A 26,434-nucleotide genomic window follows, 5' to 3' on the forward strand; every position below is an offset into this window, starting at 1 on the left:
TGACATGACATAATTTGATTTACAAGAAAATTTTAAATTTTAAATCCTGCAAACCAAACATTTCTACATCAACAATGTGTATGGTATGTCCTTGACACTATTTTTTTTATGCCGAATGACTAATTTATTTCTAGAAGTTGAAAAATCCAATCTTAAAAATTAAGGCTTTTCAAGAATTAGAAAATTTTAGGATAGTAAAAAATATTTTCTAAGAGTTTACACTTCTCTCGCAGCCTATCACCTATTTTTCAACTTACTCCTAGAATTACTAAATGTATAAATGTAAATTGAAAACCATAGATGATTTAGAGCGTAAATAAAAAATTGAAATAAGTAATGTGATTTTTTTTTTAAAAAAAAAAGATGATAGTTCATGGATAAAAAGAATAATTTTTGTAATGACCAGACCCAATAATTCTAAGGTCGGAATATTGATAATTTTTATAGGACCTAAATTATATTTAATAGGCTATATTGGATAAGCTCACGAGTGATAAATTATTGTGATTGATTATGAGTTTGAATTAGACACAATAATTAGGTTAAATTTGATTTATTATTTATTGAATGAGTTTGAATTATTTTAGAATTTAAAGATCGGTCATTAGAAGTTTATTTAAATTTAAAATTATCATTTATTGAAATCTCATACACAGTCTTTACGTTAAAAGTCCATCTTTACATTAAAATTTTTAATCGACCGCCTTCTCAAACTCTAAGCCATGCCTGTCTCCACATTCCACTAGGATTCATGCCCCAAGAACTCGCTTATAATTCTACAAATCATTTTCACATTAAAACTCTTAAATCGAGTCCTTAAATATATAGTCAGCCTCATGCACTTTACGTGTAGCTCATTCATCTTCTAGCCCTAGTGTAGTTTTTGCTTACCCAAAATTGTGTAGAGCACCTCTAGTCCACCAACATCCCTCACATTTTCTTTCTCCTTCTAGTTCACGTGATCGATTTCATGCTAGAAATATTGGAATAACATTGCGAGGTAAGTAGCATGATCATACCCTTGCAAATATGTACAATAAACAACATGTCTTTTATAAAAAATATTTGCATGTACGCCCTCCATTGGAAGCCCCTCCATCAAATTATTTATGAAAATTGATGATTTTATATGAGAGTTATGCATTAAAATATTTTGTGAAAATTAGCCATTAATTTATTTGAAGAGTTAGACATCAGATGATTTATGAAAAATCATGATTTTATGTGAAGAAACATGTATCATGACATTTTATGAAATATGTGATTTCACTCGAAATTTATGATAAGATATGTAATGGCCTATGTTATGATATGAAAAATGTACTATATGTTATGGGCATATTGCATTGCTAGGTTGTACATGCTGGTAGTGCACTCATTGTGTCTTCTTTATGTATGGATTCTATAACCTATGGCCATTGACGTAATTGAAATTTAATTAGATTCGCTAACCCTAATCCACGGGGTCAACAATGAATATCAATCTATGACAAGTGAAATATAAGTTCATCTTCATATTATTTACGTATGTATTTATAAGTACGCTTATTTTTCAAAAAACTTTATGTTTATTATGTTTACTATATGATGTGTTACTTATTGAGTATTCGACTAATTTTTTTTAAGTTTATATTTTTTAACCACCCTAAGTGATGATACTTATGAGTATGGGACTGCAGGACAGAACTTGGCCTAGGGAGGCGAGGCAGAGGCCTAGATAGTTTATGTCGCTCAATTTTATAATTTAAAGTTTATTAAGTTATTTTGATAAGCATATGAGACTTTATTGAATTTAAATAAACGCAGACTCTCTTTTGGATTTTAAGTATTTAATAAATATTGTATTATAAAGAATCTTTGTACCTAACGCTTCCTTTAAAATAAAATAAAATAATTTTTAAGTCAAGTTCAGTAATAGCACTCCGGCTTCTCCAAAAATTTTTAAAAGTGATTTTATTCTTAAACCTAGAGATGAGAGTGTTACAATTTTGCTATTTTAAAATAATAGAGTGTAGTTTTTTTAATTTTTTTACAAGATTCATTTCTATTTGACTCATAACATTCTATAACTATATTATAACTTAAGTTATGGTATTCACGTTCGGGCTGAAAACTTTAATTAGCATCGATCAAGGTCAATTTGACTGAACTAGCTTAGGGAATTTGGGCTAATTTCATGAAATAAAACATTTAGAGAAGAAAAACTTATTATCCTCTACAACGCACATGACCAACATGTAATTTGTAGTTTTTACCCTTCTATTTAAATACACGTATTTACATATTATATATTGATGTATGATGTGGCCGGATGATGTGTACCATTTCTCATTTGGCCTCTTAATTTATTAAGGATCAAGGTTTTCTTGAGTTCTTATTGGAACGTTGGATTCTGAAGTATAAAAGAGAAAAATACATAAAATGAGTCATATGATATTTATTGTTACTCTATAAATATTTTGGGCAACATTAAATGAGTAATAAATGTTGTAGGGCCTCGTAAATGTGTCACTCTTTTATTTGAAACCCTCAAATTCGGGCAAAAAATTTAAATGATATTTGTCTAATTTTGAAATATAAGTTGCAATTCATCCAATTAATTTGACCGTGAAGATGTTCAAAAAATAAATATTGTGAAACATTCTTAACGATTAAGTGATCTTAAAAACACAATGAATTAGGATCTTAAAAACTCAATTACAAACACCTTAAAAAGATTGTAATCCAAAGCGAGGAAATGATATATATATATATATATATAAATTATTATTTTTATTTGTAAATTTTACTTTTGTTTTATAAAAAATACTTGAAATTCACACTCTAAAACTTATATTTAACATTAGTCTAATCCTCCATAACTATTGATTTAGATTTTAAAATAAATAAATAAATAAAGTGATTGGAGACGTGAGAAACCTAGGTGCCCAAAGATCCGATGAGTGCTTTATTAATCATCCTGCGACCGACACGACACCGCATCGGGAGTTGGCAAATGACAATGGATCTGGACTCCCGGTAGGACCTGTGGTCCGTTGGACAGTTGGAGAGCAAGAACTGTGGGATAATTTGTCTTTTCTCATAGGGTAATGATCTTTATACGTGGCTGTTATAGGTTGGGTTTAGATATTAAAGTGAGTGAGTTGAGTTGAGATGATAAAATATTATTAGAATATTATTATTTATTATTATTATTATTTTGAGATTTAAAAAAGTTGAATTGTTTATTATATTTTATATTAAAATTTGAAAAAATTATAATGATAAGTTGAGATAAGTTAAGATGAATTCAACTTCCCAACAAAGCCATAACCACATTGATTGCTTGCTTGCTTGCTGCGAAATTCAGCCAATCAAACAAATATTTTAAAATATAAAAAGAAAATCATACTATCATCACTGATTTTTATCGTTGATTTTTATTGTTAAAATTTTTTATTTTTTATCTTTTTTACTTAATAATTAAAGAAATATTTCTTAATAATATTATGATTTGTTTATTTTTTTAAAAAATATTTAAAATTATTAAAAAAATAGCTTACAAACGTTTTTGTCACCTAAATTCTAAAAAAATAAAAATAAAATATTTTACGTGAGTAATATGTTATGTTTAAAAATAGGATTTTTGCTAAGAAGTTGGAAGGTAGCTCTTATTATAAAAGAGCAATGACGCGGCCCGATTTTGACCTCGGAAAACCCGAGTTCACCATCAGAGACTCTTCCATGCCTTTGCCAACAACTGTGAAGCCCCAAACTCCTCTGCCAAACCCAATTAGGCTGTTAGCTCATCTCTCTTCCACTATCTTTCGTGTTCTCTGTGGATCGAGGCTGAAACTATTCCTAAAAGTCGTAGGTTATACAAGAAGAACCCATCTTTTTGTTTCTTGATCAGATCTTTCTGTCGTAGTCAACTGTAACGAAGACTTTGAAGGTCCGGCCGCCGTGGTGGCAATGGCGGAATTAGTGAAGCAAACCTTGGCGAAGCCGATCCAGCTAGCTGACCAAGTCGCCAAGGCCGCCGACGAGGCCAGTTCGTTCAAGCTGGAGTGCGGGGAGCTTAAATCAAAGACAGAGAAGCTTGCTGGGCTGCTCCGCCAGGCTGCCCGAGCCAGCGCCGACCTCTACGAGCGCCCCACCAGGCGGATCATCGTAGACACAGAGCAAGTGCTGGATAAGGCTCTGTCCCTCGTGCTTAAATGCCGCGTCAACGGCATCGTCAAGCGCGTGTTCACCATCATACCCGCTGCCGCCTTTCGCAAAATGTCGGCCCAGCTTGAGAATTCGATCGGGGACGTGTCTTGGCTTCTCCGCGTCTCAGCTCCGGCCGAGGATCGGGACGACGAGTACTTGGGCCTGCCTCCCACAGCAGCGAACGAGCCAATTTTGTGTCTCATATGGGAACAGATTGCGGCTCTTCATACGGCCTCGCTCGAGGACCGTTCGGATGCAGCGGCTTCACTGGTTTCCCTTGCCCGGGACAACGATCGGTATGGGAAGCTGATTATAGAGGAAGGTGGGGTCGTACCCTTGTTGAAACTGATCAAAGAGGGCAAACCGGAAGGGCAAGAGAACGCTGCCCTGGCGATTGGGCTTCTGGGACGCGACCCTGAAAGCGTAGAGCACATGATCGTCGCGGGGGTTTGTTCCGTGTTTGTGAAAATCCTCAAAGAAGGTCCCATGAAAGTTCAGGCTGTGGTGGCTTGGGCTGTTTCGGAGCTCGTGGCTAATTACCCCAAGTGCCAAGATCTGTTTGCTCAGCACAATATAATTCGGTTGCTGGTAGGCCATCTCGCATTTGAGACCGTACAAGAGCACAGTAAATATGCAATTACTAGCACCAGAGCCACATCGATCCATGCGGTTGTAATGGCAAGTAATAACCCAAACGCCATGAATATGAACAAGGGAATTGACGAGGAGGACCAAAACTTTCAGAGTCAAATTCTTCACCCCATGGGGAACAAGACCCCGAGTCAGATGCACAATGTAGTGACTAACACCGTGACGATGAATCCCCCGTCCAAGCCACTCCAACCGCGAGGCAATGTGTCAACTCAAACCAACCACAACAGTGCCACAAGCATGGACCCAAACAATGTGAAGCAGAATCACCAATCCCATCAACCCCACCACCAGCAAAACGTCTCTCTTTCTGGGCCTGGTTTGAATCATAAGGGTAGGGAATTGGAAGACCCTGCTATCAAGGCAAACATGAAGGCAATGTCAGCAAGAGCCCTTTGGCACCTTTCCAAAGGAAACCCATCCATCTGCCGCAGCATCACTGAGTCAAGAGCACTGTTGTGCTTCGCTGTTCTTCTAGAGAAAGGGACCCAAGATGTCAAGTATAATTCTGCCATGGCATTGGTGGAGATCACTGCGGTGGCTGAGAAAGATGCTGAATTGAGAAGATCTGCATTCAAACCCAATTCACCTGCCTGCAAAGCTGTTGTTGAGCAACTGCTAAAGATCATTGAGGAAGAAGATTCAGACCTCCTTATCCCATGCATCAAGGCTATTGGGAATTTGGCAAGGACATTCAGGGTAACAGAAACAAGGATGATCGGCCCGTTGGTGCAGTTTCTCGATGAGAGAGAAGATGAGATATCCAAGGAGGTTGCAATTGCTCTCACAAAATTTGCCTGCCCAGAAAACTATCTCTGCTCCGATCACTCAAGGGCGATCATAAATGCCGGAGGGCCAAAGCCATTGATCCAGCTGGTATTTTTTGGTGAAAGGACGGTTCAAATTTCTGCATTGCCTCTCCTATGCTACATTGCTCTCCATGTACCAGACAGCGAGGTACTTGCCCAGGTGGAGGTGCTAAGTGTGCTTGATTGGGCTTCCAAACAATCTCACCTCCTCACCCAGGATGAAAAACTGGAATCATTGTTACAAGATGCTAAATGCAGGTTGGAGCTATACCAATCCAGAGGTCCAAGGACATTCCACTGATTCAATCAACTCGGTGATATCTTGTTGCAGAGAAAAAAAAAAAAATTCCCTGTAATTTTCACTGTTCTTTCTTTTCCTATTTAATATCGTTCTAATGGAGTGTACATACGTTTAATTTCATTGTCCTCTATAATTGCTAAGAAGCATTTCAAACGACTTTTTGAGTGCATTCTCTTGTTCTGGTTTCCTTTTCCACCAAGGCATCCCATTGATTGACACCGAGATGAAAGACGTTGACACACTAAGAAAAATAATAGTTAAGGGCTGGCAAGAGCTAATAAATTAGGAGGCAACAAAATTCAAAATGTTTAATCTAAAAATAATGCTATATTGTAGTCTTCCACCTTAGAATTTTCTTGGAAATCGTTCAGCATACTATATAGCATGTCAAAGTGTCTTTCCTTTGGGTCGCAAAAAGCCAAAAAAATGGGTTATGAGAGGTGTGGACACTTGGCAAACCAGATACTTGCTCTTTATTTACTTTGAATTCTTATTTTTGGGACCCATGGACATGAATCACACACCATATGTCTAAAACTGGTTGTATTTTCGCGTGATATGTCTCAACGCTCAACTCTTTGCATAATTTGTGGGAGACAATTTAGCTGAGATTGAACAGCAAGAAAATAAATATGGTGGTTGGGGGAAAAGTTGTCTCAAAAGTTTCTAGTCTGGACGAGAAGAGTGTTGGATTTAAATATCTTTGTAAAGATTGAAATGGTTAACTTGCTGTACGTATTCAATCATTTCTGCCGTATATAGTGCACATTAAGCAGAGAAATAGAAGGGAAAATACAGTGTTTTACCCACAAACCCAAAATGTTTTCAAACTCGGTTTCGGGAGATTCGAATGGATGGCTGTGGCATCGTGATCAGATATTCTACAGTAATTACAACCTTCAAGAGGGCAAACGATTTGTCTTTCTTTTTCTTTTTTTGAATGATTATACAATTTATGAAACGAAAGGATTTGCAGATATAAGTACATCATTCTTGAAAAATCTAGCTGGACATGCCTAACAGATTGTGAATTGATGTTTTATGAAAAATTTAACATTTTTAAAAACTCTATTGATCAAGATATTTATGTAACCAAAGATCAAGAAAAATCATAAAAATAAATCACAAAGAAGTTTTTTGTAAAGAGGTAACAAACGAAAATTGCTTGGAATGCTTAGTTACTGGCTATAATAGGAATTGTTTGCACTATTAGGACTCTAATGGCACTGATGAATTCACTCGCAAAAATAGCAACCTAGTCTCAAGAAGCTCAAAAGAACATCATGTATAAGTAGAAAAAAAATGTTTGACATTCATTCTCCCATTAGCAAGAAACACTCGAGGAATCTTGAAATAATTAATGCCCATAAAGGCAGAAAATTGTGTGTAACAATGTATATATAATTCGAGCTCCAAGCATGGTTAGAAACCTTTCAAAAATCGATATTTAACACTCAAATGGAGAACAATAAGTGTTTTTCAGCTGAGTGCATACCATTTACAAAAAGAGTTACAGACTCAAAATGAAGGGGAAACTTTCCAAGGTAGGATGCAGAATGATAGTTGGAAGTCTATATATGTGGAAACTACAAGTTCTAATGCTGTGAGAATGTTCATTTGTAAAGTATGTAAAGATACCTTATCCACTTTCTCTAATCTATGGAAAAGGAAAGTTATAAAAGATGCTGAGTGCCCTATCTGTAAACGAGCTCCTGAAACTATTGAGCATGTTGTTTGGGATTGTGAAGCAGCCAGATATGTTTGGAGTCAAGGAAGCAAAAAGATTCAGAAAATGTCAGGTCACAATAATTCTTCCCTAGAGGTATGGAGCCAATTGATGAAAAACCTACAATAGGATGAGTTAGTTAACGCTGTTGTGATTGCTCGACTGATTTGGATTAGAGCACTGGCAATAGACTAGTCATTGTCAAGTCCAAGTCTAATTTGCATTTGATTTTGAGATAAAATCCCTGGCATTGGAATCGGCAAAGCCATAGTTTTCTAATTTTAGCTATAGTAAATTTCTCTCGCTAGTCATACTTGGCGAGTACCTGTAGAAGGAGCAAACATATATTTTATTGTTTCCGCTCTCTCCTTCCCTCATGTTTTCCATTTCCCTCGTATTTGCCCTCGTCTCTCGTCTTTCCCCTTTCCCTCGCCATTTTTTTTTTCTGCAGCTCCATTGCGGCTTCTCTCTCTTGCTCGTCTCTCCCTCTTCTCTGCGTTTGCCATTTTTGTTTTCTAAAACTCCTCTCCCTCTTCTCTCCCTCAGTCGTCTCTCCCTCTTCTCTTCGTTTGCCACTTTTCAACCTCTGAAACTCGTCTCCCTCTTCTCTCCCTCGCTCATCTCTCCCTCTTCTCACCATTTGCCATTTTCTTTTTCTGAAACTCTTCTCCCTCTTCTCTCTTCCTCAATCAATTTTCTCTCCGTTCCTGGGTCGATCTTCGACGGTTGTGCAATTTCCCCTCTCTCTCTCTCTTTGTCAGCTTGGCTCAAGAACTCGACACTCTCTCTCGATTTGGGTTGGTAAGACTACTGAAACTTTATTTGGGTAAGCTTTTCATTGTCAATTTTGAGTATGAATTTGTGAATTTGTGAAATGGATATGAATTTGTTTGGGTAAGATGTTTATTATCGTTTGCTGATTTTTCTACAGTTGGTATTGCTGATTTGTATTGAGTATTTTGAGTATGAATTCATGTCCAGCCAAGCCTCCTATCAGATTCTTAGAGTTGAAAGCCCATATTGTTTTTTGTGTTTTCGGGAACTACATTCCGCTGTCGTTATTAGAGTTGGTGTTGCTGTTTTCTGAAGTTGGTTGCTTGGTTCTGTATTGTTGTTGCTGTTGTTGCTTTTTTCTAAAGTTGGTTGCTGTTTTTTATTGTTGTTGTTGTTTTCTGAAGTTGGTTGCTGTTTTCTGAAGTTTGAATTCTTCTCATTGTAGTTGTTTTAAAACTGCCCAACGATCCACATGGTTCATGTATTAGTGCCTTTGATTTTGGTATTGATGCATTCCATAATGAAGCTATTGTAAGGATTTTGGGCTGATTCAATGCATCTCATCAACAAATTTTTCCTAATTTAAGCTCTCATTTCATGTAAGCATGCTTTAGGTTGTATTTATGTGTGTATGTAGTAGTATATGTATGTGGGTAATGGCTTGGACGCTACATTAATGTTTATAGTTATCTTGATCGATGGATGTTTTCAATACCATTTGATCTCAGAAACACCACATATATTATTTGTTACAATCGTTAAGACACTTATAAAAAAAACAAGTATATGCATGTGGGTATGTATGCATTTCTTTATGTGCAGAAGCTAAATCCTAATAGTTTCAAGTTCTTCTATTTTTTTGTCGGTTTTGATTCTATATTTTTTAAATCACAAAGAAGTTTTTTTTAAAGAACAAATGAAAATCGCTTGGAATGCTTAGTTACTGGATATAATATATATATATATATATATATAGAAGGAAATTGTTTATTAGTTCCCAACTGTGGGGCGAATGGAATCCTAAGGCACATTAGCATGGCGTACTTCTCCTGTTCAAACCGGAGTTTGAAACCAAACTTCTCCTCAGGAGGATAGATGGGGCGATTCAGGTGAGATCCAATGTAGATCCAACTTTCTATTCACTCGTGAGATTCGTGCGGTCCGGGAGGGACCACCACAGCTCCTATCTTCTCGAGAATCCATACATAACTTATCAGTATATGAACAGCTATCTCTTGAGCACTGGTTTAGGTTCGGCCTCAATGGGAAAATAAAATGGAGCACCTAACAACATATCTTCACAGACCAAAAACTACGAGATCGCCCCTTTCATTCTGGGGTGACGGAGGGATTGTACCATTCGAGCCTTTTTTTTCATGCTTTTCCCGGAGGACTCTACTAGCACTGATGAATTCACTTGCCGAAATAGCAACCTAGTCTCAAGAAGCTCAAAAGAACATCATGTATAAGTAGAAAAAAAATGTTTGACATTCATTCTCCCATTAGCAAGAAACACTCGAGGAATCTTGAAATAATTAATGCCCATAAAGGTAGAAAATTGTGTGTAACAATGTATATATAATTCGAGCTCCAAGCATGGTTAGAAACCTTTCAAAAATCGATATTTAACACTCAAATGGAGAACAATAAGTGTTTTTCAGCTGAGTTTAGTCCTATACAAACAATAGAGTGTTTTCAGTAAAGAGTGCATACCATTTACAAAAAGAGTTAGAGACTCAAAATGAAGGGGAAACTTTCCAAGGTAGGATGTAGAATGATAGTTGGAAGTCTATATATGTGGAAACTACAAGTTCCTAATGCTATGAGAATGTTCATTTGCAAAGTATGTAAAGATACCTCATCCACTTTCTCTAATCTATGGAAAAGGAAAGTTATAAAAGATGCTGAGTGCCCTATCTGTAAACGAGCTCTTGAAACTATTGAGCATGTTGCTTGGGATTGTGAAGCAGCCAGATATGTTTGGAGTCAAGGAAGCAAAAAGATTCAAAAAATGTCAGGTCACAATAATTCTTCCCTAGAGGTATGGAGCCAATTGATGAAAAACCTACAACAGGATGAGTTAGTTAAAGCTGTTGTGATTGCTCGACTGATTTGGGTTAGAGTACTGGCAATGGACTAGTCATTGTCAAGTCCAAGTCTAATTTGCATATGATTTTGAGATAAAATCCCTGACATTGGAATCGGCAAAGCCATATATTTTATTGTTTCCGCTCTCTCCTTCCCTCGTGTTTTCCATTTCCCTCGTATTTGCCCTCGTCTCTCGTCTTTCCCCATTGCCTCGCCATTTTTTTTCTACAGCTCCATCGCGGCTTCTCTCTCTCTCGTCTCTCCCTCTTCTCTTCGTTTGCCATTTTTGTTTTCTGAAATTCCTCTCCCTCTTCTCTCTCTCGCTCGTCTCTCCCTCTTCTCTCCGTTTGCCACTTTTCAACCTCTGAAACTCGTCTCCCTCTTCTCTCCCTTGCTCATCTCTCCCTCTTCTCACCGTTTGCCATTTTCTTTTTCTGAAACTCCTCTCCCTCTTCTCTCTTCCTCAATCGATTTTCTCTCTGTTCCTGAGTTGATCTTCGATGTTTGTGCAATTTCCCCTCTCTCTCTCTCTCTCTCGGCTTGGCTCAAGAAGGCGACACTCTCTCTCGATTTGGGTTGGTAAGACTACTGAAACTTTATTTGGGTAAGCTTTTCATTGTCGATTTTGAGTATGAATTTGTGAATTTGTGAAATGGGTATGAATTTGTTTGGGTAAGATGTTTATTATCGTTGCTGATTTTTCTACAATTGGTATTGCTGATTTGTATTGAGTATTTTGAGTATGAATTCATGTCCAGCCAAACCTCCTCTCAGATTCTTAGAGCTGAAAGCCCATATATTTATTTTTTTTTTGTGTTTTTGGTAACTACAATCCGCTGTAGTTATTAGAGTTGGTGTTGCTGTTTTCTGAAGTTGGTTGCTTGGTTCTGTATTGTTGTTGTTGTTGTTGCTTTTTTCTGAAGTTGGTTGCTGTTTTGTTTTGTTGTTGCTGTTTTCTGAAGTTGGTTGCTGTTTTCTGAAGTTTGAATTCTTCTCATTGTAGTTGTTTTAAAACTGCCCAGCGATCCACATGGTTCATGTATTAGTGCCTTTGATCTTAGTATTGATGCATTCCATAATGAAGCTATTGTAAGGATTTTGGGCTGATTCAATGCATCTCATCAACAAAATTTTCCTAATTTAAGCTCTCCTTTCATGTAAGCATGCTTTAGGGTGTATTTATGTGTGTATGTAGTAGTATATGTATGTGGGTAATGGCTTGGACGTTACATTAACATTTATGGTTATCTTGATCGATGGATGATTTCAATACCATTTGATCCCGGAAACATCACATATATTGTAATACCCCGTATTTTTTTTAGCGTTTTTATTTATTTTATGTGGAAGATTTTTTTTTTAATTTAAATATTATTGTTCTTGTTTTAAAAATTTATCGAATTTTTTCTCGTTGGATTTATTTTATAATTTTGAAGTTGTGAATTTTATTTTGATGTGCTTTAATGAATACTTTTATTGTTAGACTTTAATTATTATGATTTGATTTATTTATTTTATTTTCCCACGCACAGCACTACCCAGGCACGTCTTTCTCTTTTTAAACTTTAGGGTTCTTATCACCCATATAGATACACGTTTTCATTTTAGACTTGGAAAACTACCCTTTCTCGTTGCAACCAGCCGTTTGAACCACCCAGCCCCCCTATTTCGACGCCAACCTCCATCTCCACGCAAGTAAACTGACGCCCAGTAAACAACCTTCACCAAGGCTCAAACCTCACCGTGCGCCATCACCCTCCTTCACGGCCTCAGTTGCTGCCACCAGCGTCCACCCATTCAAGAACAAACCGAGCACACCTCCTCCTTTCCACAACCCAACCGTGGAGGGTGCACCTCTGCAAAAACCGTAAGTCAAGTCTTTGTGTGATAGCCCCACCGCCAGCCCGTTGGCAAACCGTGAGCCCTGCGTAGCCCCGTCGTTGCCTCTGTGTTACGACCCCCCTTAGCGCCGTCCCTGCACCACCACCGTGGCACCCCTTCTCAGCCACCGTAGAACAACTCCCACTGCCCAGCCACCCTACCTCCTCCACAGTCAAGCAACACCAAAGAAACCTCTGTTTTTGTCTCCGAAAATAGAGCAATTTTTTTCTTTTCTACTTCCAGCTGTTCGACGCAAACCAGCCGAGCGCCGCCGCCGCCAACCTCTTCCACATCATCGCCACCGCACTGAGTGTATTCTTGGGCGCTGCACTCCATCCAAGTTCATCGCTCACCTCTCGGTAAGCTACCCCCGAACTCAACTATCCTCTCCGTTCGCTCTCCCTCATCTCTCCCTCACTCTCTCGCTCTCTTTCTCAGTATTATTTCACGTCGTCGACCACCTTGTACCGCCCCAAACCGCTATCGCGAGGTCCCCTCTGGTGAGCAAGGAGCTGCTGCACGTTGCACGTATACCTTCCCTCTCGGTAAGGTTTCGAAATAAGATAGTATTTCAGCCGTGCGTAGGAAGATGAATAATTTTGAGTTTTATTACAGTTTTGCCCCTTTGTATGATGTTTTCTGATGTGGTTACGTGGTTTTAGTTTAAGGGGTTTATGTTTTAATGGACTTGGTTTATTGATTGGGCTTGTTTTTTTTTTTATTATATATAAGGATAAAAAAAAAGATGATTATATTGTTAATTTGAGCTATTTAGTTTTCAATGGAACTCATGTTGGCCTTATTTTATGGGATTTTTTTTAAGTAGCTATAGTATTCTTGTAATATATAATACGTTAGGGGTACTTTAGTATTTTAAAAACACCGGTATTCTTTTATCATAATAATTATTCGATTACTCTCTTAGGTATGAATTTGTTTTAGTGGCTATTGACGAAATTAGAAAGGGATAATATTTTTAAGGGTTAGGATAATTTTAGAAGTTTAAGAAAATAGGTTATTTTAGTATTTCAGGTTTAAATATTGAGATACATGTTTGATCGGAAATTTACGATAATTACGTGATTATTTTATAGGTGACGATTAATTATTGTTCGACATTTTGAGGAAAATTCTGAAAAGCTAAGATGTCCAGGTAAGCGGGGTTCCTATGCTAGACTTTGCATTAAAATAAAATGAACTGGGGTCCTTTTTGGAAAATGTGCATGTTTTGTTATGAAAAGAAATCTGAAAACAACCTCAGATAATTGTTCTGTATTACTCATGAGATTCTGTTTAAGAAGAAAGTATTTTCTGTCATGACTGGTGTAGACATGAGCTTATTTTTGACATTCTGTTTCTGAACTTTGAAAAAGAGAGCGAATATGAAATTTTGTACATAAAGTATGTTTTGTGATCTGATTTTGTTCTGTTCTGTACTCTGTTATGATGTGGCATCTGAAAAACCTTTGGCATGACTTTCTGATTTTGTTCTGACTCTGATTCTGGCTCTGATTCTGACTCTGATATGGTGATTCTGATTCTGTTTTGCTCTGATATGTGGTCCTGTCACGGGATATAATAGTGACCTCTGGCCCTGTCACGGGAGATAATAGTGACCTCTGGCCCTGTCACGGGATACAATAGTGACCTCTGGCCCTGTCACGGGAGATAATAGTGACCTCTGGCCCGCCACGGGATATAATAGTGGTTTTCTGTTCTGAGTGCAATCGCTTTGGTAACACGGTGATTTATGTTCTGCTTGGCTTTCCGCAGGATGCACAACCCTACCACGGGGGTTAAACATGGTCTCTGTTCTGATATGATGCTCTGATATGATATGATAAGACGAAGATGTTCAGCCCTGTTGTGCTAAAGGAATCTTTGAATATGAAACGTTGGTTTCTGAATATGAAATGTTTGAAAAGTCGCTCTGATTTTCTGATAATATGTATTTTTGAGATTTGCATATTGATACTGAAATGTTTTGTTTCTGCATTCTGAACTATGTGAAAATGCTCATGTTTATACACTAGTATATGTTCTCTGCTTACTGAGTTGTTGATAACTCACCCCTTATCTCCAATTATTTTTTAGATGATTTTTGAATAGTCCAGCTAAAGATCAGGATTTTGGAACATCGGTGAGATGATTATTTAAGCATAATGGATTACTCATAGAAGATTTCTGAGAAGTTGAGGATTTTATTAAGAGATTTTGTAGTATTCTGATGACGTTATATTTTGGAGTCTATAAATATATTGATAAATTGTGAGTTTTAAGTATTAAGAGCTAACTCTCCAGACCTCTGGGACCGGGGCGTTACATATATTATTTGTTAGAATCGTTAAGACACTTATAAATAAAAACAAGTATACGTATGTGGGTATGTATGCATTTCTTTATGTGCAGAAGCTAAATCCTAATAGTTTCAGGTTCTTATATTTTTTTCTCGGTTTTGATTCTATATTTTTTGTAACTTCTATATTTTTACTTCACATTTGGAACTTCTATATTTTTACTTCGCATTTGGAACTTCTATATTTTTTGTAGATGAAAAATAATAGGTTGAGGAAAAAAATTAGTTGGAAACAATAATTTAAGTATCAAATTAAATTATTAATTAACATATGGTTAGTGTAATTGCAAAATATGAAAAAAAAAAAATATTATTAAAAAAATAATATTATATTAATATTTTGACTAATCTAATGACTAATCCAATGTGGATTCATCTAGCCAAAGATTAAGGCTATAGCCAAAACTTGAAATTCTAGCTAAAATTTGGACTTGGCAATGGCTAGGCCATTGCCAATACTCTTAGAAGGACTAACTCTATACATGGGAAAGTCTTCTCTCATCCAAATTCTCTTATCAGTAAAGCAAGAGTGGAGCTTCAAACTTTTAAGCAGATCAAGGAAAGGCACCATAACCTAGTTGCTGTGAATGAAGAATCAATATGCTTATGGAAAAAACCACCAAAAGGTGTTTACAAGTTGAATTGGGATGATGGTATAGGTGCTATAATCAAGTATTCATATGGCAATGTCATGGGCACTCTTAGAGCTCCATGTCTCTTATTTGCCAACCCCTTTAATGCAGAAGCCTATGCCTTAATGATGGCAACAATTTTTTGTCAAGGTATGGGTATTAAAGAAGTTATTATATATGGAAGGTGATGCTCTATGTTGGAGTATAGCATCAAAGATAGAAAATATGGAATTAAAGTCAAAGTATGAAAAGGGCAAATTAGAGAATGAAAATTGACAGTTATTTCTGTTAATACATGTAAAGCACTAATATCAGATTCAATTTTAATCAATTCAAAAGTTTTAATGCAATATACGATAGTCTTCATTTTCTTCTCTCTATTTTTCTAGCTTTTGTCAAGTTCTTAACATGGAATCAGTTTAAAACATTCCGAAAATCTTTCCTTTCTGGAACTTGATTTTTCTGTTTTCTCACTACAATATTTTCTCAAGATCTTGTAGTGATTCTTGATACGATCTGCAAATCTCTGTATTCTTTATCATTCTTGAAATGGTCTCTGAAAGTTCTACGAATTCTATGAACATTAATCCATCAGATGACTCTTCCAGTCCTTACTCTTCATCTTAGTGATAATCCAAGTGCTCTTCTAGTCTTAGAGATATTCAATGGAGACAATTATGTTGCTTGGAGTAGATCGATTGTTATAGCATTGACAGTCAAGAATAAGGTGCATTTGTTGATGGTTGTATCAACCCACCTTCTACCACTCAAATCATTGCACACACAGCTTGGTTGCGTGCAAACAATTTAGTGCTTTCTTGGTTGATTAATTCTATTTCCAAGGAAATCAGAAACAATCTGTTGTATGTTGCCTCAACCTTGGATCTTTGGAATGAATTGAAGGCTCGGTATTTGAGAAGTGATTGACCAGAGTATTTCATCTTGAAATGTCTTTAAGTTGCATTAATCAAGGTTCTTCCTTAATCACAAAATATTTCAGTGCTTTCAAAACACTTTGGGATAAGTATGTGAGTTATCGTCCATTTCCTACCTGCACATGTGGAAAAATTTCATCTTGTACATGTGATCTTTTTACTTTCTTGCTGCAAAGACAGCAATCTGATTATGTTTTGAAGTTTCTTGTTGGCTTGAGTGATTCGTATACCTCTGTCAGAAGTCAATTACTGCTTGATGTTCCATTACCAACTATGGCCAAAGTGTTTTCTCTATTGATTCAAGAAGAGTCTCAAAGACAACTTAGCAATTCAGTTTCTAGTGAAACTCATGCACTGATGGTAAAGCAGTTGAACCCAGCAACTTCTTCATATCGATTCACAAAAGAAAGATCCAAGAAAGCTTCACTTCATTGCACACATTGTGGATACAATGGACATACCATTGAAAAATGCTTTTAGCTTCATGGTTATCTCCTTGGGTGGACTGGACCAAAAGGAAAACAAAATTACTCTGCTTGTAATGCCATTTCATCTGAGGTTTGCAATCAAACCAACAATGAGGAACCAAAGCTTTCTTTAACTACTGAAGAAATTAATAAACTCATAGCCGTTGCCAACAATTCTCAGTCTTCTACAACTATTCAGCCTTCAACTTGCAATCTTGTTACATCCTCAAATTTCTCTGGTAATGTCTCTAAATGTCCTACTTCATTAACTCAAAAATCCAATTACCATTGGATTCTAGACACTGGTGCAACAGATCATATGATCTGTTCACCACTTTTATATTGTTTTCCTTCCAACGATATGAATACTTCAATAAACCCACCTAATGGCCAAACAGTCCCAACCACTCATATTGGCACAATTTGTCTTTCCAATCAAATTTTCTTATCAAATGTACTATGTGTACCTTCATTTTCTATCAATCTCTTATCTGTCTCAAAACTCACTAAATGTTCTAACATTTGCTTATCTTTTTCTCATTCTCACTGCCTTTTACAGGACTAATCCCTGAAGATGATGATTGGGATTGCATTTGAGAAACAAGGGCTCTACATTTTATAACAAGCTGATCCTAAGGCTTATTCCTGCAACACATCCAAGTCTAACTCAGCCTCTTCTAAGTCTAACTCAGTCTCTTTTGCTTCTGTTGTCTCACAAAATCCTCCAGATATCTGGCATTATAGATTAGGTCATGCATCCCACTCTATATTACTTCTCCTCAAGAAGTTAGATCCCTCAATTTCTATCAATTGTCAAAGTGTTTGTGATGTATGTCCATTAGCAAAACAAAGAAAGCTACCCTTTGTTGTATCTCATACCAGTTCTAATAAAATTTTTGATTTGATACATTGTGATATATGGGGTCTATTTGCAACAGTTTCTTACTCAGGTTATAAATTCTTTTTAACAATTGTTGATGATTTTACAAGATTTACTTGGGTTTATATGCTTAAAACTAAGTCTGAAGTCTCTTTTATACTCAAGAATTTTTGCAACATGATAAAAACTCAGTTTAACACAACTGTTAAAACAATAAGGTCTGATAATGGACCAAAATTTTTCATCAATGATTTTTAACACGAAAATGGAATTTTACACCAAAGAAGTTGTGTAGAAACTCCACACCAAAATGGAGTAGTTGAAAGGAAGCATCAACACTTAATTAGTACAGCTAGAGCTTTAATGTTTTAAGCTAATATCCCCTAATCTTTTTGGACTGATTGTGTGTTAGTTGCTGCCCATATAATAAATAGAATTCCCACCCCACTTCTCAATAATAAAACACCTTATGAAATGTTGTTTAACAAAATACCAAAATTTTCACATTTAAAGGTTTTTGGCTGCCTTTGTTTTGCATCTACATTGCAATATCACAGACACAAATTCAATCCAAGAGCTACAAAATGTGTCTTCCTTAGTTATCCATCTAATATCAAAGGTTACAAAGTCATGGATCTCAATAGCAATAAAATTTTAATTTCAAGGAATGTCATATTCCATGAAAATGTTTCCCATTCAAAGAAGTCCCCACAAATTCTCATACTCATTCCTTTTTGTTTCCTGCCTCATAGAATTCATATAGTACATATTACTCTCTTAAAATTCCAGTTGTTAGTTCTAACCAGAGTGAATTACCAAATCTATCAATGAATGACTCTATGCCAAACCTTGATCCAAATATCTCCATGACTCATGATCAGTCTAATAATAGCCCAAACAGAAGAAAATCCTATCGAGTTAGATAGAAACCTAGTTTCTTGCAGGATTACTATTGCAGCAATGTTTCTTCAAATGCAACACCTCTCACTTCTTCTAATGATGGTTCTAAAGGTAATTCATATCCTATCTCATCCTTCTTATCTTCTAGTAGACTATCTAATTCCCATAGAGCTTTTCTTGCTTCAATTTTAAATTGTCCAAAACCTAAATCCTATAAACAGGCTACACAATTTCTTGAATGGCAAAAAGTTATGAAAAATGAACTTGAGGCTTTGGAGTTAAACAAAACTTGGAACCTTGTTACTCTACCTAAAAATAAACAGACTATTGGTTGTAAATGGATATTTAGAGTCAAGTATAAAGTTGATAGAAGCATAGAAAGGCATAAGGCCAGATTAGTGGCAAAGGGCTATAATGAACAAGAGGGTTTGGATTTCTTTGATACTTTTTCTCCTTTGGCAAAAGTGACTTCCATTAGACTATTACTTGTTGTGGCTACAATTAAAAACTGGCATCTTCATCAATTGGATGTAAACAATGCATTCTTGCATGGTGATTTACAAGAAGAAGTTTACGTGGAGCTGCCCCCTGGAATGCCTAATGCAGAAAATAAGGTTTGTAGACTTTTGAAAAGCCTTTATGGTCTCAAGCAGGCATCTCGAAAATGGTTTGAAAAATTGTTCACTACCCACATTAGTTATGGTTTTACTCAAGGGAATTCTGATTGCTCTTTTTTATAAAGAAATCCATAACATCCTTTATGGCATTACTGGTATATGTTGATGATGTGCTGTTGGCCAGTGATAGCCTACAAGAAATTCAACTCTTAAAAGAGTTTCTACATGATCAATTTACTATAAAAGATTTGGGGCCACTAAAATATTTCCTTAGCTTGGAAATAGCAAGATCCAAAGCAGGTATTTTCCTCTGCCAATGGAATATACATTGGATATTCTTCAAGACACGGGAACAATTGGTGCAAAGCCTGATGCCTTTCCAATGGAGACCAATTTGAAGCTGATAGCCATTGATTCTATTTTGTATGGAGATCCATCAGCCTACAGAAGACTCATTGGGAGACTATTATACTTAACACTTACAAGACCAGACCTTGCATATTCAGTCCAAGTCCTAAGCCAATTTCTTGCTAAGCCTACTGTGAGTTATCATCAAGCAGCAGTTAGAGTGTTAAAGTACTTGAAAGCCACTCCAGGTCAGGGATTGTTCCTCTTGGCATCCTCAGAATTGCAACTCAAGGCATTCTCAAATAGTGATTGGGCATGGTGCATTGATACAAGAAGAAATGTCACAGGGTTTGCAGTATTTTTGGGAAACTTATTGATCTCATGGAAGTCCAAAAAGCAAGTAACTATCAGTCGATCCTCTGTTGAAGCAGAATATTGAGCCCTTGCATCCACAACATGTGAAGTCCAATGGTTGGCTTATGAACTGCAAGATTTACAAATTCACCATTCTCAGCCAATATTGACGTATACTGATAGCAAGTCTGCAATGTCCCTAGCCTCCAATCCAGTTCAGCATGAAAGAACCAAACACATCCAAATTTATTGTCATTTAGTTCGTGAAAAGCTACAACAAAACCTCATCTAGTTATTCTACATTCCATCTCGACTACCGTTGGCAGACATCCTTACAAAACCACTTGGTTCTTTACCTTTTCACCATACTCTCCACAAGATGAACATCCTCAATATTCATGTTCATCTTGAGCTAGCGGGGTTGTTGGAGTATAGCATCAAAGATAGAAAATATGGAATTAAAGTCAAAGTATGAAAAGGGCAAATTAAAGAATGAACATTGACAGTTATTTCTGTTAATAATTCATCTCTGTTATTCACTTCTCATATCTATATAAATACATATAAAGCACTAATATCATATTCAATTTTAATCAATTTAGAAGTTTTAATGCAATATACGATAGTCTTCATTTTCTTCCCTCTATTTTTCTAGCTTTTGTCAAGTTCTTAACACTCTCCAAGTGGTTAATAATCGTAATAAGAATACTACTGACTGGAGTGAAGGGGGTCTGTTGATTGAAGATGCTAAAAACATCTTCAATTCCTATGCTAGTACTTGGTTTGCTCACCATGTCAAGAGAGATGCTAATAAGGCTGCCCATAGTTTAGCTCTAGATGCTGTTAAGTTACATGAAGACTTGTATGATTTGGAAGAAATTCATTTTCGTATTCAACTACTGTTTTAAGTGAGATGATGTAAGTCTTCTTTGAACAATAAAACATCCGTTTAAAAAAAAAATGGAGAACAATAAGTCTATATATAGAAGGAAAAAAGTTTTTAGGGGCAGGTACAACTCCTAAGCCAAAATTCTTCCTTCCCGCTAGGTCTCAACATGATCCTATTATCCCCCCCCCCCCCTTTTTCTGGGAAGATTGGTCGATGCATATAATCGAATTGTTATACGAAGAAAATTAGTCTTTTTAGGAGGAACATTACGTGTGCACATCATACTCGAACACGTGTGCACATCATACTCGAACACGTCACTACGTACATACCTTCCTCCAAGAATGGTTGGGTGCAAATTAAAAGTGGCTTTAGCACCATAGTTGTGAATTTTGTACCGTACCAGTTGGTATGGCCGAAATTTTTCGTACCAGTATCGAAATATTTTGTTCCAGTGCCTTGACCGGTACAGCGTCCGATACGGTATTCAAAACATTGTTTAGCACCACCTTAAGTTCATACATACCACACATTAATTTCCCTTTTTTAAAGTTTTGTTTTATGAGTAGTACATGAATATTATATGAGTAGTAATCACATTTTATTAGCGGTTTTTTTAATTTAAATTTTAAAATTTTCAGTAGTTGACACATCAGTAGATGATATCATAATGTAAGTAAAATTGTAAATATAAATAACATTTTTTTTATTATTCCCTTTAAAATTTTAAAAATGAGAAAATATTTTTTTATGTGAATAAGATTGATAAGTTTAATGTGATGATCGATTTAACAAACGCGTTGCCTATCAATTTATTAAATGCATGGTATCATATTTCAAACTTTTCACAATGGTCCATGATTTGTATACATGAATGTGTAATTTGTGGTTTACATGACCTGATCTGGCCTATTGCTCACCTAACTTGGTTAAAGAAGGCTTTGATCATGCATGTGAATGTGATATTTACATGGGCAATCAGAGATATTGTAGTGCAGCATACCTTAATTTAGATTCTTGTATTGGCTTTTTCTTGATGACCTTAAACGCCCCAAGTTTGTCATAAATAAATAAAAATACAAAATCTCACTTTTAATTAAAAAAAATCCAAATTGAAAAAGGCTAAATAATAATAATAATAAATAGTATAAATAGAAAATTCAATATCTAAAAAACATTAAAAAAGCAATAATAATTAGTAACAATTATCTTCCAAAAAATAAGATTGATGGATTGAACATTAAAAAAGCAACAAGTGCAGACAGAAAAAGAAGACAGTTTACATGAGTTTCTATTCATGCAAACCCTAGAATGGAAACCAAAGAGGAACCACCATCTGTACGTTTCTGAGAATTGACCTATTATCATGTAAAGATTAATGATCCTGGCGGCAGCTGCAAGAGGCTAGAGCTAAGCATGCCCATAGCAAGTGTCATTGCTGAATTCCTGTGGTTTGAAGACTTACTGGAAATCAGATGAAGTGAAACATGATCCCCATTTACAGGAAATTGAAAAGTAGAATCTATAAAGCTGATGTATATAGATTGATATATATATATATATATATATATATATATATATCATAGATAAGATGATGCAGACAGTTCAATCATTAAACTTCCCAAGTAAGTCTGGCTAGTAATCCATCCACATCCATCACCTAACAACAATGAACAACTCACTTCCCTTTTGTGCATAATTAGGAGAAATGAAAGGATTATTCTCCATGAAAGCTACATTCTCGCTGATGCTTCCTTGAAAAAGCTGCTACCTAACCCCTCATTTTATGTAAGGGGCCGGAGAAATCTGCTGATGACATGAATCTCATGCAGAACACAGCGCATAATTTTTTGGTCAAATTATAGGAAAAGTAGTGTACGTCACACCTGCTCAAGAAATTATGCAGTAGTGAAAAGATGCCGCAGGCCTAAAATGCCTTTTCCGGAGGCATTCTGCAATAAGAACGTTTGTAAAGCTGACCTCATGGCTCGTAGGAGATATTCGGGCTTAAATTAAAATGCCGCAGTTTTCATATTAACCACAAATTAAGTCCATGATTATTTTTGCTAATAAAGTGGAAGGATAAAGGACGGGGAAGCTGTCATGTATGTAATAAGAGATTCTAAAACCTTGTGCTTCACTTAAGAGCAGGTTGTCAACAAAAGTGACAAATATAAAATGATCAGCATAAAATGAAGAACATATCAAAGATCATTTGACTACACCTAGCATGTCAGATTCCTTAGTGTGTATGACCTTATCAATAAGTCGACCTTCTTAAAAACTACTTAATTGTTAAAATTAGCAAATAGTAGGTTATAAAAACTACAAAAATACTTGACTCGGCTAGTTTGGATATACAAAATCAGACTATCTCATCTCATCTCATCTCATAGAATTATTATAATTTTTTCAAACTCTCAAACTTTCAACAAAACTGTAAGGGAAGAAATCCCTAGGAGCCAGGCCCAGGATGAGGCCCGGGGCCCATGCCAATGTAGAAGGCCTGGGTCGGAAGAGGGACACAAGATAGAGTATCCTGACAAGAGGACGAGAGGTAGGCAAGGCAACCTTACACCATAAATGGTTGACCGTCAGGGACATCCTCGTCCCTGACACTACAGGGCAGCTTGACACCATAACTGGCTGACCGTTAGGGACATCCCCGTCCCTGACATAACAAGTTAGCCTGACATTGTAAATTGGCTGACCGTCAGGGACATCCCAGTCCTTGACACAACTGCCCGGACGGCACAGGAGGATGAACAAGTCTAACGAGTGCCACACCTCAATTAATGAAGCGGGAGCGGGCATGCCATGGCAGGGCCCACACCGTATTCAATGCGGCGAGGGGGTTGGCACTCTACAGCATGCCCCCTGGGTGCTCATGGCCAGGCCTAGTAGGTTTGCAGGGAAGCAGGAGGCTGGCAGGGACACCCGATCTCAATATGAAGCAGAATACCAATCACCATCGCCTCGAGGCTCCCCCCAATCAGGTATAAACACCTCTCTCTGCCTAGAAGGGGTTGCTTACACTCTTGAATACTTCTACTCCCATTCTCCCTAACTCTGATTTTCTCTCTTCATCTCCTACTTTGACCTAACTTGAGCTTTGGAGGTACCACGGCTCCCGAGCCCCCCATTCTTCATCTTTGCAGGAACAAGCTTGAGCCCCAACAGTGTGGAATTGCCCAGGCCACAAAACATGACATCAACATTGGCACCGTTTGTGGGATTTTATTTCCAGTAGTAGCGTGTCCTTCGTATGCCGGCAACAATGCACTCTTAAGCCTCTCGATGTGAAGAAGAACAACCTGAATAGATGGAAGGAAGAGTTAATGAGCAAACTGATCAAGTGATAAAGAAACTCATGGAAGAAGTGATGGCTCTTCGCCAGGAAAATATCGCCTTGCAAAAGGTCAGTGGAGAACCGGAGGGAGACTAGCAGAGCCACAACTCTAAGCCTCGTCACCCCCCCTCCCCCCCCGGCCCCCGGCCAAGGTAGGCATGGTTTGGGTCCCTACTACCCTGAACCATCATCAGCTTCACTGAGTTGGCCCGACTCTTCTTGACGGAGTTCATGGTGAGCCAGAAGAGGAGGCGACCTATTGCCATACCTTTTAACCGTGAGGCAAAGAGACAATAAAAGCCTGAAGTCATACCTCTCTCAGTTCAACAGGGAGTGCATAACCACAGATGAACAGGATGAAAAAATAACCCTGGCAGCACTGTTGGGGGGATCTGGCTGCGCAACCCCTTCATGACGGAGATCGTGCGAAGGACCCTAACTTCATTAAGGGAGTTCATGGACTGCGCTGCCAATTTTATCAACACTGAATACACACTTCGGGCGGTGACTGCCCCCCGGCGAACTGAGTTAGACAGGGTAGACAAGAAGGCAGCTGACCAGTGTGGCAAGGGGCGTCGTGAAGGTAATAAAAAGAAGGTGCGCGAAACAAAGCACAAGGAGGAGCAGCCCACACGTGGAGGGCCAGACAACGCATCCACACTAACTTGGCAGGGGAGATCGAAAAAGATCCAAGCCAGCACCTATCACAAAACTAACAGTTATCGAACAGAGGATCTCTTCACCAGGAAGCGGAAGATGGAGGAGATGGAAGCCGTAATAGACCAGCGGGGTGATGAGAGGCGCGGTTAACAACACAATGACTGTGCATAGACACGAAGAAGTGAAAGCCCCACAGGGAGACAGGCTGGCAGGCATAACGGTGCAAGCCCACAACAGAGTGCCCTGCCAGAGGAGAAAGCCCAATGGGAGAAATTCGCACGATAGTAGGAGGATACACACCAAGGAGGGACCAAATATGAGGAAGCATTCACCACTTACAGGGCAGCCTCGAGTGCTAAGAGCCACTCGAGGGAGCCACTCAAGGGAGCCAGTCATAATCTTCAGCGAGAAGGACAAAGAAGGAGTTTTGCTCCCCCATGATGATGCTCTATTCATGACCATGCAAATCGCCAACTACTTGATGAGGAGAGTCCTGATTGACAACAGAAGCTCGGCCAACATCCTATTATAGGAAGTGTTCATTCGGACGTGGATTCAGTCGATCGGAGCAATTATCTTGTCCATCCTAGCAGGAACAGCCCTGAAAGCAGCGGCTACCATGATGGATTTTCTTGTAGTGAAGGCTCACTCCTCCTACAATGTGATCCTAGGGTGCCCGACTTTGAACCACCTAAGGGTAGTGACATCCACATATCACCTGAAAATGAAGTTCCCAACCCCCGTGGGGGTGAGGGAAGTACACGATGAGCAGAAACTAGCAAGGGAGTGCTACGCTCGGGAGCTGAAGCCCGAGGCCATCGAGGTTTGAGCTCTCAAGGGAGAGCAAGAAGAAGCGGGCCCACCTTCGGCTCCAACCCTGACAGAGCTGGGTGGGAAAGTAAAGGATAAGAAGGCCCTACTGTAGGTGGAGCCAACCAAACCACTGGAGTTAGTGACGGTGGATCCATAGAGACCTGAGCACACTGTCCGGGTAAGAACTAAGATGGCCCACGAACTGAGCCAATCCATGAAGCGACTCCTCACTGAACACCGAGATGTGTTTGCCTAGAGTCACAAAGAAATTCCCGAGATTGACACATCTGCCATCGAGGATCACCTCAGTGTGGACCCAAGGCAAATATGATCAAGCAAAAGAGCCGTAGCTTCAGTGCAGAGAAGTATGCGGCGATCGCCAAGGAGGTGGACCAGCTTCTGGCCGCGGGGTTCATCAGGGAAGTCCACTATCGCGAGTGGCTTTCCAATGTAGTCTTGGTAAAAAAGGCAAGTGAAAAGTGAAGGATGTGCGTGGACTTCATTGACTTGAACAAGGCTTGTCCAAAAGACAACTTCCCCCTTCTACGCATAGATCTGATAGTGGATTCAATGGTCGGACACCCCCTGCTCAGTTTCATGGATGCATATTCCTGTATAACCAGATCAGGATGAACGCGGAGGATGAGGAGAAGACAACCTTCATCACCGATCGGGGACTTTACTGCGACAAGTCCATGTTGTTCGGTCTTAAGAATGCAAGTGCAACTTATCAGCGTCTGGTCAACCGAATGTTCAAAGAGCAGATCGGGCAAAACACGGAAGTCAACGTGGATGAACTCTTGGTCAAAAGCA

The 26,434-nt window shown here is 37.9% G+C and overlaps 2 protein-coding genes and 2 non-coding genes across 4 annotated transcripts; all 4 read left to right on the top strand.

Moving 5' to 3' along the window:
- The first annotated feature begins 3,677 nt into the window (after nt 1–3,677).
- Nucleotides 3,678–6,108, top strand: LOC108997716. The gene has a single exon (XM_018974087.2). It carries the CDS (start codon nt 3,952–3,954, stop codon nt 5,950–5,952), a length of 2,001 nt encoding a protein of 666 aa, XP_018829632.1. The 5' UTR covers nt 3,678–3,951; the 3' UTR covers nt 5,953–6,108.
- Nucleotides 6,109–9,068: 2,960 nt separating this feature from the next.
- LOC118343870 lies at nt 9,069–9,197 on the top strand. The gene has a single exon (XR_004797660.1). It is a non-coding gene; the product is annotated as a small nucleolar RNA snoR80 (small nucleolar RNA).
- Nucleotides 9,198–11,714: 2,517 nt separating this feature from the next.
- Nucleotides 11,715–11,843, top strand: LOC118343869. Its single transcript, XR_004797659.1, has one exon. It is a non-coding gene; the product is annotated as a small nucleolar RNA snoR80 (small nucleolar RNA).
- A 7,681-nt stretch (nt 11,844–19,524) lies between these two features.
- On the top strand, nt 19,525–19,995 carry LOC108997666 (uncharacterized mitochondrial protein AtMg00810-like). Its single transcript, XM_018974024.1, has one exon. The coding sequence runs from the start codon at nt 19,525–19,527 to the stop codon at nt 19,993–19,995; it is 471 nt and encodes a 156-aa protein (XP_018829569.1).
- Nucleotides 19,996–26,434: the final 6,439 nt, after the last annotated feature.

Source organism: Juglans regia, chromosome 11 (genome assembly GCF_001411555.2).
Source record: "Juglans regia cultivar Chandler chromosome 11, Walnut 2.0, whole genome shotgun sequence".
Taxonomy (NCBI): domain Eukaryota; kingdom Viridiplantae; phylum Streptophyta; class Magnoliopsida; order Fagales; family Juglandaceae; genus Juglans; species Juglans regia.